Source organism: Westerdykella ornata, assembly GCF_010094085.1.
Source record: "Westerdykella ornata strain CBS 379.55 unplaced genomic scaffold EI97scaffold_32, whole genome shotgun sequence".
Taxonomy (NCBI): Eukaryota; Fungi; Ascomycota; class Dothideomycetes; order Pleosporales; family Sporormiaceae; genus Westerdykella; species Westerdykella ornata.
In genome coordinates this window covers 173,720-189,842 of record NW_022986882.1, presented here as the reverse complement: position 1 = coordinate 189,842, position 16,123 = coordinate 173,720, and the positions used below count along the sequence as shown (strand labels likewise).

The 16,123-nt window shown below is 51.9% G+C and overlaps 3 protein-coding genes across 3 annotated transcripts; 1 reads left to right on the top strand and 2 right to left on the bottom strand.

Moving 5' to 3' along the window:
* Positions 1 to 606: 606 nt before the first annotated feature.
* EI97DRAFT_461557 (uncharacterized protein) lies at positions 607 to 8,868 on the bottom strand (the record flags this gene model as incomplete). Its single annotated transcript, XM_033801209.1, has 3 exons — positions 607 to 779; positions 870 to 1,071; positions 6,178 to 8,868. The coding sequence occupies 3 exons, from the start codon at positions 8,866 to 8,868 to the stop codon at positions 607 to 609; spliced, it is 3,066 nt and encodes a 1,021-aa protein (XP_033650484.1).
* Positions 8,869 to 9,804: 936 nt separating this feature from the next.
* On the top strand, positions 9,805 to 12,535 carry EI97DRAFT_436552 (glutamate carboxypeptidase 2). The gene is made up of 4 exons (XM_033799134.1): positions 9,805 to 10,172; positions 10,233 to 10,331; positions 10,385 to 10,496; positions 10,555 to 12,535. The coding sequence occupies exons 1-4, from the start codon at positions 9,980 to 9,982 to the stop codon at positions 12,284 to 12,286; spliced, it is 2,136 nt and encodes a 711-aa protein (XP_033650483.1). The 5' UTR covers positions 9,805 to 9,979; the 3' UTR covers positions 12,287 to 12,535.
* An 82-nt stretch (positions 12,536 to 12,617) lies between these two features.
* Positions 12,618 to 14,917, bottom strand: EI97DRAFT_195320 (ent-kaurene oxidase). The gene is made up of 8 exons (XM_033793634.1): positions 14,499 to 14,917; positions 14,410 to 14,446; positions 14,261 to 14,352; positions 14,124 to 14,208; positions 13,559 to 14,069; positions 13,323 to 13,489; positions 12,895 to 13,268; positions 12,618 to 12,808 (listed from the first exon to the last, which is right to left on the bottom strand). The coding sequence occupies exons 1-8, from the start codon at positions 14,709 to 14,711 to the stop codon at positions 12,758 to 12,760; spliced, it is 1,530 nt and encodes a 509-aa protein (XP_033650482.1). The 5' UTR covers positions 14,712 to 14,917; the 3' UTR covers positions 12,618 to 12,757.
* Positions 14,918 to 16,123: the final 1,206 nt, after the last annotated feature.

Here is a 16,123-nt window from a genome sequence, read left to right as displayed (position 1 = left end):
CTTCAATCCGGCACCAGATATCCTCCTTTTTGAAGTTGCCTCCCCACCGAAAAGGCGGCGTACAAACTGCACAGGACGCGAAGCGGAGACCTGACTTATCATCAAGTGTGGAGTACGACAATAACTTCCGCTCCCAAGGATTCCCAGCGTCCCACCACTACCATGGGCACAATGTGCAGTTACACCGCCAAGCCAGCTGTATCCTTAGGAAGATTCGTACCCCATGTGGCGAACTTCGATCTCGTAAGCTGTTCGGCATAATGCGCCAGTGTAACCTTTGGTGGACTGTGGAATCAAACTGATGTCTTTATCAGTCATCGCAGAAGGTGGAGTGTGACCGTATATCTAGGCACCATCTACGAGCAGAAACTTTCGTTCCTTCGACGGATGCTGATCGTCTCTGTCGCCCATATTACAGAAGCGACCGAGGCGATGATGGAATCGCCTACTTCCGCAATATACGATTAGCGTACTGGGTGTACGACTTCCGGCCTCCAAATTCAGCGACTTGATTGTTGAATACAGAGTGGGAAGTCCATGTTGTCGCAATCGATGCTATCCTTCTATGACACCTCGGCCCAGAAGGCTCTCTTTTCATCGTTCGGGCTACACATCCCTGATTGGGTCGTACGGCCGTGTGTCGCTCGGTGAATATCCAGATCGTTGATTCTGCGTCGACTGCTGCATGCTGCGGCCCGCTTCTGGATGCGTCGGGGTATGCGTTGGCGAATGTGGTGGACCTCCTGCTCCCATCAACAGGCCGCCAATGCTACCTTCGGCTAAGTCAATATAATTAGCGCTCTTTGCATGGAGGTGCGTTTGCTAACTCGCCAGGGTAAATGAGATAAAGACGAGCGTTCTTTACATACTGTATTTTCTCTGGATATCCCGCAGCAATTGTGAGACTCTCCACTTCAAAATAATCATCTCAACCGGAGGGATGCCCTCGGACATCAACCGTACGTTGATTCGAGCCAGCATACTGTCCTTCTCGTTGGCGGGTATCAGGATCCATCGGTTCCATTCCGGGTGAGCTTCTGCCATTTTCCTGGCTTCCTCCTTGGTAATAAACTTCTTGGGTCAGTCTATTCAGTTCACAGGCCCTACAGACTCGTACACTCACATAGAACCTGTCCCATTGTTCCTTGCTGTGCCCCGCTGCACTCCGGGCTTCGTTCACAGTAGCGTTTATTCGGATACTCATCATGTACCATAGCCTAGCGGATTCCGAGTTGCAAACTGGTGGTCAACCGACTTCTGAAGTCCTGAACAGCGGTCAGTTTTAGGACACAGCTTCTCTCCCCGCCCGCCACATAAAACTTGGCGTTATTTTGTTTTGCTGAGGCTGATGTGAGTGACACTGACGCTGCCCGGGCCTGCAGGAATCGGAACAGTGGCGGAAGGGCTTGTGCGCTGTGCCGGGCCGTGATCATTGGCGGGGATTCGTGGAGGTGAGAGCTTCAGTTTCCTCCCCTTTATTGCTCTGTCCATGCATTTCATGCCGGACGTTATTTCTCGTGTCATACTCATATCGTTGTGAACCCGTTCGTCGTCCTCTTCTGGTTGTCGAGCAAGCTTTCGCAACTCGTGCCAACCAGGCCACGCCTGTGCACTGTGCACGGAGTGTGAAGATCGCCAACCGTTGGCATGAAGTCCTGAACCCTCAGTCCCAGTACACAATAAGTATGCGATCCTAATCTAGGCTCCGCTGCCGGTGCAACCTTTCTTGTTATCACGGTTTGGCCTTTTAAAAAGTCGGAACCCGTGCTCACTGGAAAACGTACACATGGATCATGCTCAAGCCGCACCTGACGCTTACCTCGAACGCCGTGTTTGCGCCACTAGTGTCCATATCTGATGAAGATAAGCTTTCATCAATGTTTCATCAGACGTTTTCCTCTATCGCTTGGTGCTAAAAAACACAAGCATTTAGGAACCCAGTACTGGAGCGGGAAGGCTTTCGGGCGATCGATCGTTCTCACTCCAATCTGGATCCACCACTATCATCTGGACGCTGCCCGACGTCTTATGCCTATCAACCTCCCCACCGTTCATGGTGGTGAAACTGGAATCAGGCGTGCATCGTGTTGCATGAACTCTGGCATTTTGGACAGATGTCTCAGTTGGATATCTCGCATGACATATTCTCTCATCCAGGCTTCATATCACCATTGTCCATCTTACCTTTTCCAGGCTTATAGGCTTACGCCAGACCAACACCGCGTGGCATGCGTTTCACGGATCATCTCGGCTTGTGTTTTATTGTTTCTCGGATGCCCGGGCATGCCTATGGTTCCCGTGTTCCACTACATTCATGAACAAAGTGTTCCACTATTCCAAGGGACCCTGAACATGGCTCACCCTGGATCCCTTTCTCTGGAACGCCACCTTCTGCATGTTTCAGCGCATTCGTCATCAGTTCCTAACAGTACCTTACCGCTCCGTGGCATGGTAAGATCAATGAGTCGATGCTGTATCGACTTTCTAGACGGCGTAGGCCCACTCTCCAAGCAAATGCCTAAGTTCGAAGTACATTCGCAATCCCCACATGCTTCGACCGATCCGATCTGCTCGGGAGGGGGCACTTATGCAGAGAGTGATGCAATCTCTACTCCCTGCATACAGATTGTTCAGTGAAATGACAGGCGATAGGTCATGCAATCTATGACACCGTCATCATCGTAGGGGGGAATGGGGGCTTCACATATCAAAAGCATCCGTGGTTTAAACCCACCTACCCCGTTGGGCCTGATCCCATTCATTTGTGTCACCCTCCACTCAATACGGCCTAATCTGGCACCCATCCAGTAGCTCTTACGAAAATCTCACTCGATTTAGCGTTCACGACCATGATATGTACATACGGATGGTATGACGAAGAGACCATAGCGGCCTACACCACAGCCACAGTATTGGGGTTACAGGACATGCTGCGTGGGGTGTTAGGGCAAGACGGGCCTATTCTTAGGTTCGTGCGATTAACCAACCCCCTCCGGAACTCTGGTGTCACATTGGAGACTGATGCGGGCTGTTGGGCGGAGCCAACATACCGGTATGTCGGTAGTCTAGTGAGCGGAAAGTATATGCCTCCATCCTAACACCGTTCCTCCTTTCTGCCTATCCTTTCAGGCAGGGTTCGCATATCAGTAGTCAACGGCGGCCTTCGCTGCGGGCCATGTTCTTAACGACATAACGTCTCCATATTCGGCAGCCAACCTGTGCAACCAGGGTCAGGGTTGTCCCGTAACGGCCCCTTTCGCGTCTCCTTGCACGGTCTTCCGTTCCATTCATGCCTTCTCCATTCGCAATCAATAGTGTGTCTGACCACCAACATGCACGCGGACACCGTGCCAGTTGCCCTTTGGACTCACTTGTTATCTGTATCTATTGCTAGGGGATACAGTGCTTGGATTGGGATAAAGCATCCATACTTGCGTTCCCGAATATGGCCTTGAGTCATTCTAAATTCATTTTAGAGGACTAACTGTGGCACAGGAACGGCTTTGCTCATGCTTCTGAGTCCTACCTGGTCAAGCTCCCCAGATATTCAGTTAGTACTTGTTTCTGACACATACACTATGAGCCATGCTTATGCTCATAGGGTATAGTTACGCAAGCTGGAAAAGATGTTCACAAAAGTTCACTTTCGCCCCACCACTTCCTTAATCGTGTTCCCCAGCAACCTGATCTTCCGAGATTGCAAGTCTGCGCCCCTGATACTTGGCCAGATCTTCCCTGGTATTCAACCATCCAGGTTATCTTATCCCCTTTTCAAGGTCCGTGTCGGTTGCTCCACTTTGTCCTGCAGACGGTCCTACTGCACATAATGCCATGCAAGTATCAGTCCACGGAAATGGGAATCTGGCAGTCCCTTCTCACGAGGGCAAACCAACAACTCCCAACAAAACAATGAACATGCAACTTCCCGCCTCTGACTCGTTGTCAATTCGTGAGGTATTCCGTACGCTACCTGTTGCCCAGCCATTCGGGGTCCCAACACGCTCACGTCCCAGGACCACGTTTATAGGGACCGGGGTGTCGACATGCAAGGTACCTATTCCGCACCCGGCCCATGTTATTTGCGCAGTCCCAGCGGGCCAACATCGGGTCCATCTACCGGTACGGTTAACGGTTTGCCTAGGTAGGGTACCCGGAATGTCTCGCGCGGAAGCGGCATACCGCCCGTTGTTCGACATTCGAAGCTGAGGACCGGGATCGGGTTCGAGCACGGTGCCGCCCACGCCTTTATTAAAGCTTGGGCTTCTATAAGGTGGACCCGAAATGTGCACTGCTGGTGGCAAGGTCAGTTCCTTTCTATGAAGAGGAGGTCGACTATTTGGGATGACTTTTGCTTTCCCGTTTCGTGTTCCAGGCGCAAAGGTTTGGCGTGAGGTGGCAAGTGTTATCATTGAAGGGAGATGTATTCATCCCGTCATACTCGTTCATCCTTCGGAATTGATCATCACACTGGTGACAGACTGATGCTTCTACTCTAGATTCTCCAACCCCTCTAATTCCTCCTGTAGCTAATCTAGGCTCTCTAGTGCTTTACCCTTGCCTATGTGCAACAATTATGCATGCAAGGTGCTTCGCAGGAAGGGTCCGGAAAGTTTCCGAACTATGCTCCCTTTCGATTATGCCGACATGTATATAGAGGGAGAGACTGGAAAGCTCTATACTGAATCGAGTCCACAAAGCGTAGAGGTTAAAGAGCATTGAGATCACGAAGGCGCTATAATCACGGACAACGGTAATTGCAGACTATGCTAGGAAGATTTTCTTTTTCTACCGGTACATCTACGTAACAGAGAAATGTAGCTTTTCAGATAAGCACTGCTTCGGTCTGAATATTAGCCACTAGCCAGAGTGCTCTCATTGTTGTGTTGACCTCATAGGCCTTATATTGTCATAGTCCGAACAAGGAAGTGATGGCTCCATGATTTTGTATCTAGGCTTCACCGATTCTAACGTCGCTAGTTGCAACAATATTTGTCTTGACAACGGCATAAGCGCCTAGTTCTACATATTGGCCTGACGAAGCCTTCCGACTCAGCATTGTGATGATGAATAACATCTTCCAGCCTTAGAATCGTCCGGGGAAAGCAGCACATGGATGTACGGTTTGCTCCTGCTCATATGACTTTTGAGATTCCATCAAGGAAGTAGAGAAGTGAAGTCGTTGGAAGCAACAAACGTAGAAAAGCACGGTAACTGTGGCATCTCCCATGCAGAAATACTCCAACTTGTTGATTGAGTAACTATACACCATAAGTAGACAGACTCTATATATCGAACGATCGATGAGAGCTCGCAGTGGAACAATCGCCCCGTTGCCCATATATTAAGGGAGAGGAAACTCTCTATATACACGATCCTAGCTAAATACAGTAACAAGAGCTTAGAGACTTTAAATCAAGCTCTACTAAGTACTCTACTTAGATTCGCCAATCTTAGCGTTTAGAAAGGTTCTAGAACCTCCACTCTCTATGCGGTGAAATATTTCGAAGAAGCTAGGTCTTTCGGCTAGCTTCACATTCTTTCACCTACCCGATCCTCTCTGCACCCACGACCAATGCCACTGGCTCCATCCACGTGTACAGGAGCCTATCTTCTCCAACCCTATACCCGCCACACCTTCGCCACACTACCCTTGTAGTATGTGTAGACACGGTATTCTACTATATAATATTCTTACTTTGCTACTACTATCACTGAACACCATGCGATAGTCTAGGCGGTTAGGGTCCTGCGTCGGAATCAAAAGATGCGCTTCTTCTAATGCAGTCGGTCTATTCAAGTGGGGTTTGGTACTTTTTTGCCCTCAGGTTCGATTCCCCATGGTGCCTCGTTTTCTCGTCCTTTTTGCTTTTCTTCTAGCTGAGGAAGGAAACAAACGGGTGTTTGGAAACGCAAGGGTTCTCACTTCAGCCCTCGAAAGCAAGGGGGAAAAGAGGGAAGGAAATCCAAGGAGAAGAAAGAAAATGAAGTTCTATCATGGGGTATCAATATCAGAAGGTCATTACAAGCCATCATTTCCAAAGCCTCAAATCACAACCCCAGATCCACCTCAACTTTTTTGAAAACAGATCCGCAACCCGGGAACGCTGAACAACACCTCCCATTTTTTCAACCCATCCCGGCACCACTCCTCAAGAACACCCTCTTCGTCCTCCCCACCTTGCCCAGATCCGCAAACGCCGGCGCCGTCGGTCCTGCCGCACCCGCGCCTGCCGTCCTCGGTCTACCATTCCTATTCTCATTTCTACTCTCCGACCGACTACTCACTCCCTCGCGGCCCACTCCTTCCGGCTTCCCGCCCGGCGGCAGCAAATTCCCACTACTGACACTCCTCGCCTGCTTCATCATTCCCTCGAGCCATTCGAGCTTCTCGCCGCTGAGATCCAGTTTCTTAGCCTTGGGTCCCGCAAGCCCGACTTCGTCTCCCCGCCACGAGCGAAGGGATGCATCCGTCGACGGCGTCGCTGTTACCTCGTCTTCGGGGAGAACCGCGCTGCCGGGTGTATTTGATAGACTCGTCGCTGCGCGCGGAGCTAGTGGTACGCGCTTCGGCGTCGTGGTGGATGTGCTGCCGCCGCTGAAGCGTCGATCCCTTTTCACGGAGCTCATAGCGCTCTGCGGCCTACCAGGCGTAGTGTCTGCCTTCTCTCCCTGGTTCTCCTTATCAAGCACCTTCTTTCCTTCAAGCCCATGGATCTCAAAACGCCCCTCACTAATCGTCCGCCGTCCATGATGCTCAATGTACTGTCTCAGATACTCTCCCAAATCAGCCCATCCGCCCCCAACCCTGACCATGACTCTTTCGCCATTCTCCCCTACGCGACGGATGAAGAGTTTCAGGGGTTTTTCTTTCCCCGGATGCGTGAGGTGGTACAGTTTGATGTCATTGTCTGGTCGCACCGACGCCGCGGATCTTCGACCTGTGGAGCCATTGGCGCCCGTTTCGGGGTTCGAGGATTTGGCAGCGGAGAGCGTAATCGGCGGGTTCCTGAGGGTGTTCATTGAGCGCGTGGAGCGGAGATAGCCTCTACTAGGCTTACTGCTGAGCTTTCCGCGGGTGGATCTGGCTTCGTCGCGGGTGGATTGCGAAGTAAGGCGGATGTTGCCAGGGATCGTGGTCAGAATGTCGGAGATTTTGCGGTCGAGCTCTTCGGTGCTGCCGTTGGGAGAGATCTGCTGGGAGAATTGGGTGGGAGGCCATGGAGGTATGTCGTCGAGCGCGGAGTCGTCCATTATCTTCAGTGGGCGACGTTTGCCAATTGCGGCGTTCAACTGGGGTCGAGGTGCTTTTGCGCGTCGATTGTTGGCTCCGCGAGTTGAAGGGGAGTCTTCAATCAGGCTGCGTGGGCTGGAGGATAAGGAAAAGCCTGAAGTAACGGAGACATTGCTATTGCGTCGCGAGCGCGGAGTGGTGGGGCGATGTATCAGATGGTGAATATCATCACTATCTTGAACTGTGACGACCAGCGGGGATTTGGAGTCATGGGGGTCGATGAGTTCGGGATCGCCGCAGAAGCTACCTTCAACGTCTTCGATTTCATGGTGTACTACCGTGTCGCCTTCTTCGTATTCCGAGTCAGTAGTTACTGTATCCGCCTCGTGAGACATATCCTCCTTGGCGGCCTCGGTAGGCGACGGGTTCGGATTGCTGGATGAATGCAAGTCGCCCACTTTGATGGCAGTGACAGCTCTAGGTCGAGAGTCCATGTTGGTTGCTTGTGGTGTATTTTCTGTTGAGCAGCCGTCCTCGCTGTCGATGCCTGTTTGAAGAGAGACCGCTGGTACAACCGGAGCCGGATGCGGTGACTCTGTATCGGAACCTGCCCCACCCCTTAAGGTCAAGACCTGGACACCTTGCTCCGTTTTCCTGAGCAAGTCGAATTCTATCAATCTTTTGCGCGATTCAGCTACCCAACGCTTGAAATCGCCTTCGACGCTCTCGAAATCATCAATCCACTTGTCTGGCAAGCAATCATCACGCCCCTCCAAGGCGTCGAGCATTCCGTCGAGACATCGGCCCAGGTCGCTGATCTTGTCCTGCAGCACACCGTAGATTGTATTTACTGCTTCCTCCCACTTGGCGAAAGCCCTATCGGAAGTGTCCTTGGGCGGCTGTAGAGCGTCCCACCCTAATGCCATGGCTTTCTGAATGGTCTGCAGGCCGTTGACGTATCGAGGAACTTCCCGAAGGATAGTAAGCCGTGCCGTCCATGTATTGAGTCGTTCTTGGAGTTGGACGTAATGAGGAAGAGAAGCCACCAGGGTCTGCGTAATCAACATGGAGAAGTCATCCAAAGGAACATATCTGGATTGCCCTGCCCCATACCCCGCAGAGGGCGGTCTTGACCTGTTGGGCCCGTAGATGTCTCTGAGATGCTCCTTGAGGTCATCATATTCCAGAGTCTGCAGCTCCTCGCTGATCTCGTCGAGACGCGCTTCGTGCGCTTCCACTTCCACAGCAAGCAATGACCCAAGGTATTCGAGTCGCCCCATGCTATCAACATCCATTGGGCCCTGGACATGCTCCCGTACGCAATCTTCAATCTCCTTCCGTCGCTTGTCAAGAATCTCCTCGCTGGGAGGCTCAAAGCTTCCTGTCCAGCGCCATTGCTCTATCTCCTGGCACCAGCTCTGTAACCGCTGTGCGGCTTTGGCAACCCTTGCGCCCAGGTTCTTCTCAGCAGGTGTTAAGCTATCAATACAGCGGAAAACGCTGTATTCCTCGAGACTGGTATCGAATGGCATAGGTTGCTCGGTAAAGGCACGGAGAGTATCACTGGGTGACAGGTCGCGGAGACGGGACTCCTCGGAGCTGGCTGTAGGGCGCCCTCGACGGCCTATGGGTGGCATGGTGGGGGACGGAGCTTTAAGATACGGAGATAGGGGAGGGAGAAAGCGGTGTGGGCTCGAAACGGCGGACATGACGGCGAAAGAGCGTGGTGATGGGCCGCGTACATATGTGCTGACTTTGGAGGAGCGATGCGGCAAACTAGGAGGAGGGACCGCTTGCTGTGCTGTATGTCTTGGTTACTAGTAAACGAGTGACTTACCTAGGTGACTGTCGGAGCAATGTCGCGTCTCTCCCCTTTGTCTGGCGTGGTGGTTTGTTTTGCTTCATGTTGAGTGACGCTGGCACAACGCACCGATTACTATTACTCTGGAGATACACATATAGCCTAAACGGGGATGGCTTGGTCCGCCCAACTTGGGGCGCAGGATGTGGCGTCGTGGCGTTACGGTGTCCCACAGGAACTATCCCGCCGTCCGCCTCAACACCAAGGTCCCACCACTCTGCCGAGTACTCCGCACTCAATAATGTACAAATCGCGATTCCCCCTGCCTTCTTGACTCGTCTTCACTATGAAAACCTCCCATTCTGAGTGTCCATCTAGGCTTCGGCCGCTGACAAGAGATATTGAATTGAGCAAGTGGGAGGACCAGGCAGGCCCAGCCACCTGGATCGCCCCTCTATATTACCCAGCTATTCCAGCGATGTCAACGAACTACACCGCTTAGATACATGCAGTGCGAAATACGGCCTTGCTAGTTATATGACGTCTGTTAACCCTTCGGGACCTCGGCTTCGGGGTGAACAGCCCCGGAGTGAACGGTCCAATATTTGGGAGCGACGATTACCAACCTCTCAGGCACCCCACCAATATCGTCACCATCATGGCTCGCCCGGCCAGGCGACGGCTGGCAGTGTGCCGTTATCTTATTCACCTGCCTAAATCAGCATCAAGCTTGGAGCTATACCGCCTCTACGAGCTCTTTTGGTATTCTATTGCGTTATTTCCAGGATGTTCCAGCATCATTCCAAGGATCCTTCGAACTGTTGCTGTTGTTGTACCTCCAGGTGACCGTCGCTCCTCTGCGGGGTTCCTTTGCCTACTTAAACCTTAAAGTACCACCCTTCCTGTCACTTTCATGTGTGTGATTTCATTCCCAATACCTCGCCAACATGAGGTCCACGCTTTTGGTATGGGCGGCAGCAATTGGCGCAGAAGCCTGTCAGCGTGAGCGCAACTTCCACAGTCACTCCCATGCGAAACGACAGGACCACGACACATCTCGAGCACCATTGGACGCCAATGAGCAGTTATTGTTGGATTCCTTCGACGCTACCTCCATATCCACATGGTCCTACTACTACAGTGAGCAGTGAACCCCAACTGGCGGCCACTTGGAACATATCAAGGACTAATGGCTTCCAGCACACGGTGCTCATGTTGCTGGCCGGAACAAGACACAGGCTCAGTGGACAGCAGACAAATGGGCCGAGTACGGCTGGACCAGCCGGCTGGATGAATACTGTACGACTTTTAGGATGATGAATACTTTATACTATGAGCTGACAATATCTGAGTCGTGTATCTGAATTATCCTGTATCGCAATCCTTACAACTTACCTTGCCCAATGGAACAGTTTTCAATGCTTCCCTTGAGGAGGAAGTACTCGAGGAAGATGATACGTCCAGGTACGTGACTAATCGTGCACTATTGAGTCTAGTGAATTTTGCCTAACTGTGAACATAGCTACCCCAACCGAATTCCCGTCTTCCACGGTTACTCCGCTACGGGTGACGCATCTGCAGAATACGTCTACGTGGGAAGAGGGCAACAGGTCGATTTTGACCGACTTCAAGCTCTCGGAGTACAATTGGAAGGCAAGATTGCTGTTGCCAGATATGGCGGCCCGTTCCGAGGCCTGAAGGTTAAGAATGCGCAAGACCATGGCATGATCGGTGCTATCATTTTCAGTGACCCTGGCGATGATGGCAACGTCACCGAAGCGAAGGGTGTAGCCGCCTATCCCAATGGTCCTGCACGCAACCCGACCAGTGTTCAGCGCGGCTCTGTCATGTTTCTTAGCACCTACCCTGGAGACCCTACCACTCCAGGTTATCCTTCGAAGGAAGATTCGCCAAGAGCAGACCCAAGCGGCAGTGTTCCCAGGATTCCTTCCATCCCAATCTCATGGCGTGATGCCCAACCCATACTCCAGGCTTTGAACGGATTTGGTACCAATGGAAAAGATGTTAACCGTACGAATTGGGTTGGCGCCATTCCAGGCGTGACTTATAGCACTGGCGAGGGATCTGGTGCGACTCTGTCATTGAGCAACGTCATGGAAGCAAACTACACTGCCATCTGGAACGCCATCGGCATCATCAACGGCACCAACCAAGACGAAGTCATTGTCGTTGGTAATCATCGTGATGCCTGGATTGTTGGCGGAGCAGCTGATCCTAACTCGGGATCCGCTGTCCTGATTGAACTGGCTAAAGCCTTTGGCAAGCTGCAAGAGACAGGATGGAGGCCTAAGCGTACTATCGTGCTTGCAAGCTGGGACGCCGAGGAGTACGGTCTGGTGGGCTCCACGGAATGGTTGGAGGAATACCTGCCTTGGCTGAAGACGGCAGCCGTCTCCTACCTGAACATTGACGTCGCTGTTTCTGGTCCTGTCCCTGATTTCTCTGCCACCCCCGATTTTCATGAGATTGCAGCTCAGATCCAGAAGAAGGTCATCTGGCCGTACCGCAACACCACTGACCGCACTCTGTACGATGTCTGGCAGACCGAAGCCGGCGGCGAGTTTGGTGTCCTTGGCAGTGGAAGCGACTACACCGGCTTCCTCCACCGTGGCATTGCTTGCATTGACTTGGGGGCTGGAGGATCCGTCGAAAAGGGGGACCCCATCTACCCATACCACTCGAACTACGATTCGTACCATTGGATGAGCACATTTGGTGATCCGGGTTTCGTTCACCACAAGGCCATTGGCCAGTATCTTACACTCTTGCTCTATCACCTTTCGAGCGACGAAGTCCTTCCCCTGAACCCCGCGGGCTACACTTCAGAACTGCGTGCATATTACAAGGACCTAGAGGAGGTCGTGTCTTCCGGCAATGGCACTCTTGATCTTTCCGCGCTCTCCTCCGCCATCGACACGTTCGAGACGTACGCCCAGCAATTCATCTCCCTCCGCGAGTTTGCAATCACCACCAACAACACCGAACTCATCACCGTGCAGAACCACAAGGCCCGCGACTTCTCCCGCGGCTTCACATCCCAGGGTGGGCTCCCTGGCAGAGAGTTCTTCCAGAACTTGATCTTTGCTCCGGGACTGGACACAGGTTATGCGCCTGTTACGTACCCGGGTATCACGGAGAGTATTACGTTTGCGAAGGATTGGAAGAGGGCGCAGGAGTGGGTGGGTAAGACGGCGAATGCGATTTTGGTGGCGGCGAATATGTTGAAGACGTAGATTGCGAAATCGCCCATGTTGGATTCCGGGGGTGTTCCAAAGGAACGCTTAATATAGTGAGAGGGGATATGTAGTTGCGATGATGAATGAATAAACGAATAAATAATGTCTTGATAACGAAGCCATCGCGATATCGTTGCAGAATGTTTCTCTGCTTCTGACCTCGGCTCCTCCGATAACACTCTTTCCATTTACCTAATTTGGGTTACTGTTTGACCGGATCGTAACCGGAAGGATGGCGGGAGAGCTAAGTTGTCGACCCAATACGCTTAGGCTGCGGAGCACCACACTAGCTGTTCTACACGATGTTTATGGTTTCAATTATCATTCATCCCTGGTTATGAAGAGTCCAAACTTCGGGGAATTGGCGATTTGGGTGTGAGATAGAGGCGCAAGTTGCAAACGGCACACTGTCAAGACATGCGATTACTTTCACTCCGTAAAGCCAGCGACGCAAACTACAAATTCCACTCAGGCCTTCACTTTCTTGAACAGCAACGGTTTCGCCGCATCGGGTGAAGTCTACAACCACACGTTAGCCATGAGCACTTCGAAGATTTCCATCATCTTCTGCAAGACTTGAAAAGTAGAAGCCGTAATTGACTTACTGATCTCCCAAACTCCTGATTAGGGTATCTCTCCGTTACTCCCTCGGGTAGTTTAAAATCATACTCTAACAGGGTTCTCGCCAACATCATCTTAATCTCGTTGCTCGCGAAAAACCGTCCCGGGCAAGCATGTCTGCCATACCCGAATGCAAGATTCGTCTCGTTCGTCGTGACGAATTGGTTGCGAGCGTGGTTCTGCGCGCCACCTTGTTGGCGCAGCTTGTAGAAGCGGTAACCGTCGAAAACATCGCCGTCGGGGTAGTTGGACGAATCCTGGTAGACGGCGTGGGAGGGCACTTCAATGGTTACGCCTGCGGGAATATATTGTCCATTCGAGAGGGTGAAGCCGCGGAGGACTTTGCGGTTGAACGAGGCTAAAAGGAGTGAGTCCAGGTTACGCTAGCAAGACAGGCAAAGCTGCGACGTACTGAATCCCGGAGGGTAGAAACGCATTGTTTCCTTCATGAAGCTGTCTAGCTTCTCCATCTGCTGCAATGCTCGATACGTCATCACGCCGTCGTTATCGGCCATCGCTTGACGGATTTCTTCGCGGATGGGCTGGATGTACTCGGTTCGCTCCGCCATTGTGTACAAGCTGTCCCACGTAAGCACATAACACATCAATACCATCAGTTTCACCGAGGATTACGCCCAGCGCACGTACATGTTGGTAGCTGTCAGCGTCGTCGTATGAATGGCCGCAAAAATGAGCCCCAGCTGCACCTTTGCCAAGCTCTCAATCGAGTCCCTGCCATAATCTGACCCCCGATTCATAAGCCACTGCAACATGTCGTCCGGCTTCTTATAGGTTGGATCATTCTTCTCGGCTTCCCTTCGTGCGTTCACGACCGGTTCCAGGATTTCCTTTGCCTTCTCTTCTCTTATGCGCAATTGCTTCACTTCCTTGAGCCGGGGAGCCAGGAACGGACGCTGCCAGGGTTTTATTTCGGAGATTTTGCGCTGCGCGGATATCAAATCCAGGGTGTAGTTTGCGGCGGCATCGAGGTATTCCTTGTTGCGGCAGAGCTCGGGACCGACGAAGACACGACCAGAGACTTTGGCTACGGCGTTGACGAGCTTCATGTAGATGTAGACTTCGGTCCAGTCTTCGCAAGGAGGCATTTCCTCCGCCATTGCCTGTTCAACTTCTTCATCGATGATGGGATTAAGACGTGCTGTGACTTGTCAGCCAGCTGTCATTGCCAAAGTTCGATTACAGGTGGTGGTACCGAGAGCGGGGGTCAAGTCAGCTTTGGCCACGTGAGCAGAGATGGGCTCGTCGGTGCTGATCTTTGTGTACTTGGTGTGGAGAAGCTTGGAGAGGCGTCAATAGCTAGCTATCTGTGGGGCTCCAGGTTTCGCTCACGTCCGCCACGGCCTCCGGGAAACTGAGAACCGAGTCCGGCAGTTTTCTAAGCTCTGGGAGGAATTTCACAGGGACTACGACGGTGTCGATTGCTGTTAATTCAGGTAGTCAGCCGAGGCCTGGTGACGGGGAGATCGTGGATGTGGTACATTCGTTGGTGGAAATGCGGAAAACATGGTTTTTGAACTAATAGCGCGTTAGAAGGGAACCATCAATATGAAAACACGGCTATTCTGACCTTATTGTAGCCCGCAATGTAGATCCTCTTCGCCGATGTCATGTACGTAGTAGCCGTCTTCTTGCCGCTGTCCTCATAGACATAGGCAGGAAGCTTGCGAAGCCGAGCCTCCAATCGGATTCGAGGAAGAAACCATAGTAACACGAAGACGACAGACGCAATACCAAAAGTCTGGAGCGTATGCGCAGCGCCAGTCAGGGATTGCAGCTCCATGGTGAACACAGGGGGATAGAAAGGGAGGATGGAAAAGAATCAGAGGAAAAGGAGAGATCCAACAGAAAGCGGGACTCGGGTGAAATATATGCTCTGAGCGGTCCAAGTGCCCTCTATCGCACGAAATAATACCAGCAATCCAACCAGGCGCAGGTCTCACTCCCTTGTGCAGGATGCATCCAGGGCAACGGAAGGTCTTGCTCGCTTCTCCGCATTACTGGCTAAACCGGGAGTGCAATTGGTGCTCGTCTTATGGACCCTCCGCTTATCGATATTAAAGGGCTGAGTCTCGAGCTACATACGGAGTACGGAGTACATGGATAATACTTGCGCACAAACGCGCTGGTAACGCGTGCTCGATGTCTCGTTGCTGATCGATGCTCATGGTGGGCTAAGAGCGGGGGAGCAATCAAATGCGAACCCTTGGGAAAACCCTTGGGAAAAGGGACGGGCTTTTTCGGTCGTGCGGCCTTCCACGAGCGAATGCCAAGTACGGTGTACAGGATCCAAAGAGTAGATGCTGCATTATCATGTCTAGAATCCGAATCCGAGCAATACTTGCGCTTTGTACAATGCAGCGACGGTTGAGCTGCATGCCGCGGGGCATGTTCATCTCATGGTGAAACTTCAGATCGGCTCGGATAAGGCGCTCCCGCTTTACCGAATTGACAATCAACTCCTGTCCTGGTAAAGCTGGCCTCTAGCTGCTTTTGAATCTAATAAAGGCAGCTGGCTTTTTCTTGTCGCTTGGTTCAGGGGCACTGATGGTTCGCAGCGTCCTGCACTGTGCTCTGGAGTATCTGCCGTGTAACGTCGTTTACGCTTGCTGCTGTACTTTGCTCCTCGGATGCGGAAGAAACAGTCCCCGTGTAGACAAGTCTCAAGTTCGCCTTTTGACGGCAGTCTCTGCAACCTAATCTACAACACCCCTCATGAAAGAGCGGCAATCAGAATTTGTGGTCTGCGAGAATGCCAGCGAGAAATGCCAAGTCGGCGTGAAATGAGGCAATGTGTGGCTGTGGGCAGATGTGTAAGTACAGCAGACCACCGAAGTTGAGTCGAAAGATTTATAGCGAATAGGTCCTCAATGTGAAGAGGTTTTTCATCGTGGCGTTGATGTTGGTCTCAGGTCCATGACCTTTCCAATATTTAGTAGGACCGATTTTGACAATGATTTCCTTCTGGAGCATCAAGAGAGACCAGATGGACTGCCAGGTCGGCCACGTACGGAGTGGTGATCAGAACTTGCTTCGTGTTAGTAATCGGCGCCTCGGTAGCTTGTTTATCCGTGATTTTGTCCTGAGGTCCGTGCTCGCCAAGGCAACTCCGCCAACTTACTCCTATCTACTGGCATCTCCTACTAACCCCAACACCTCAATAGTGTTAATTCTCACTGTCCTTACGTTAAATCT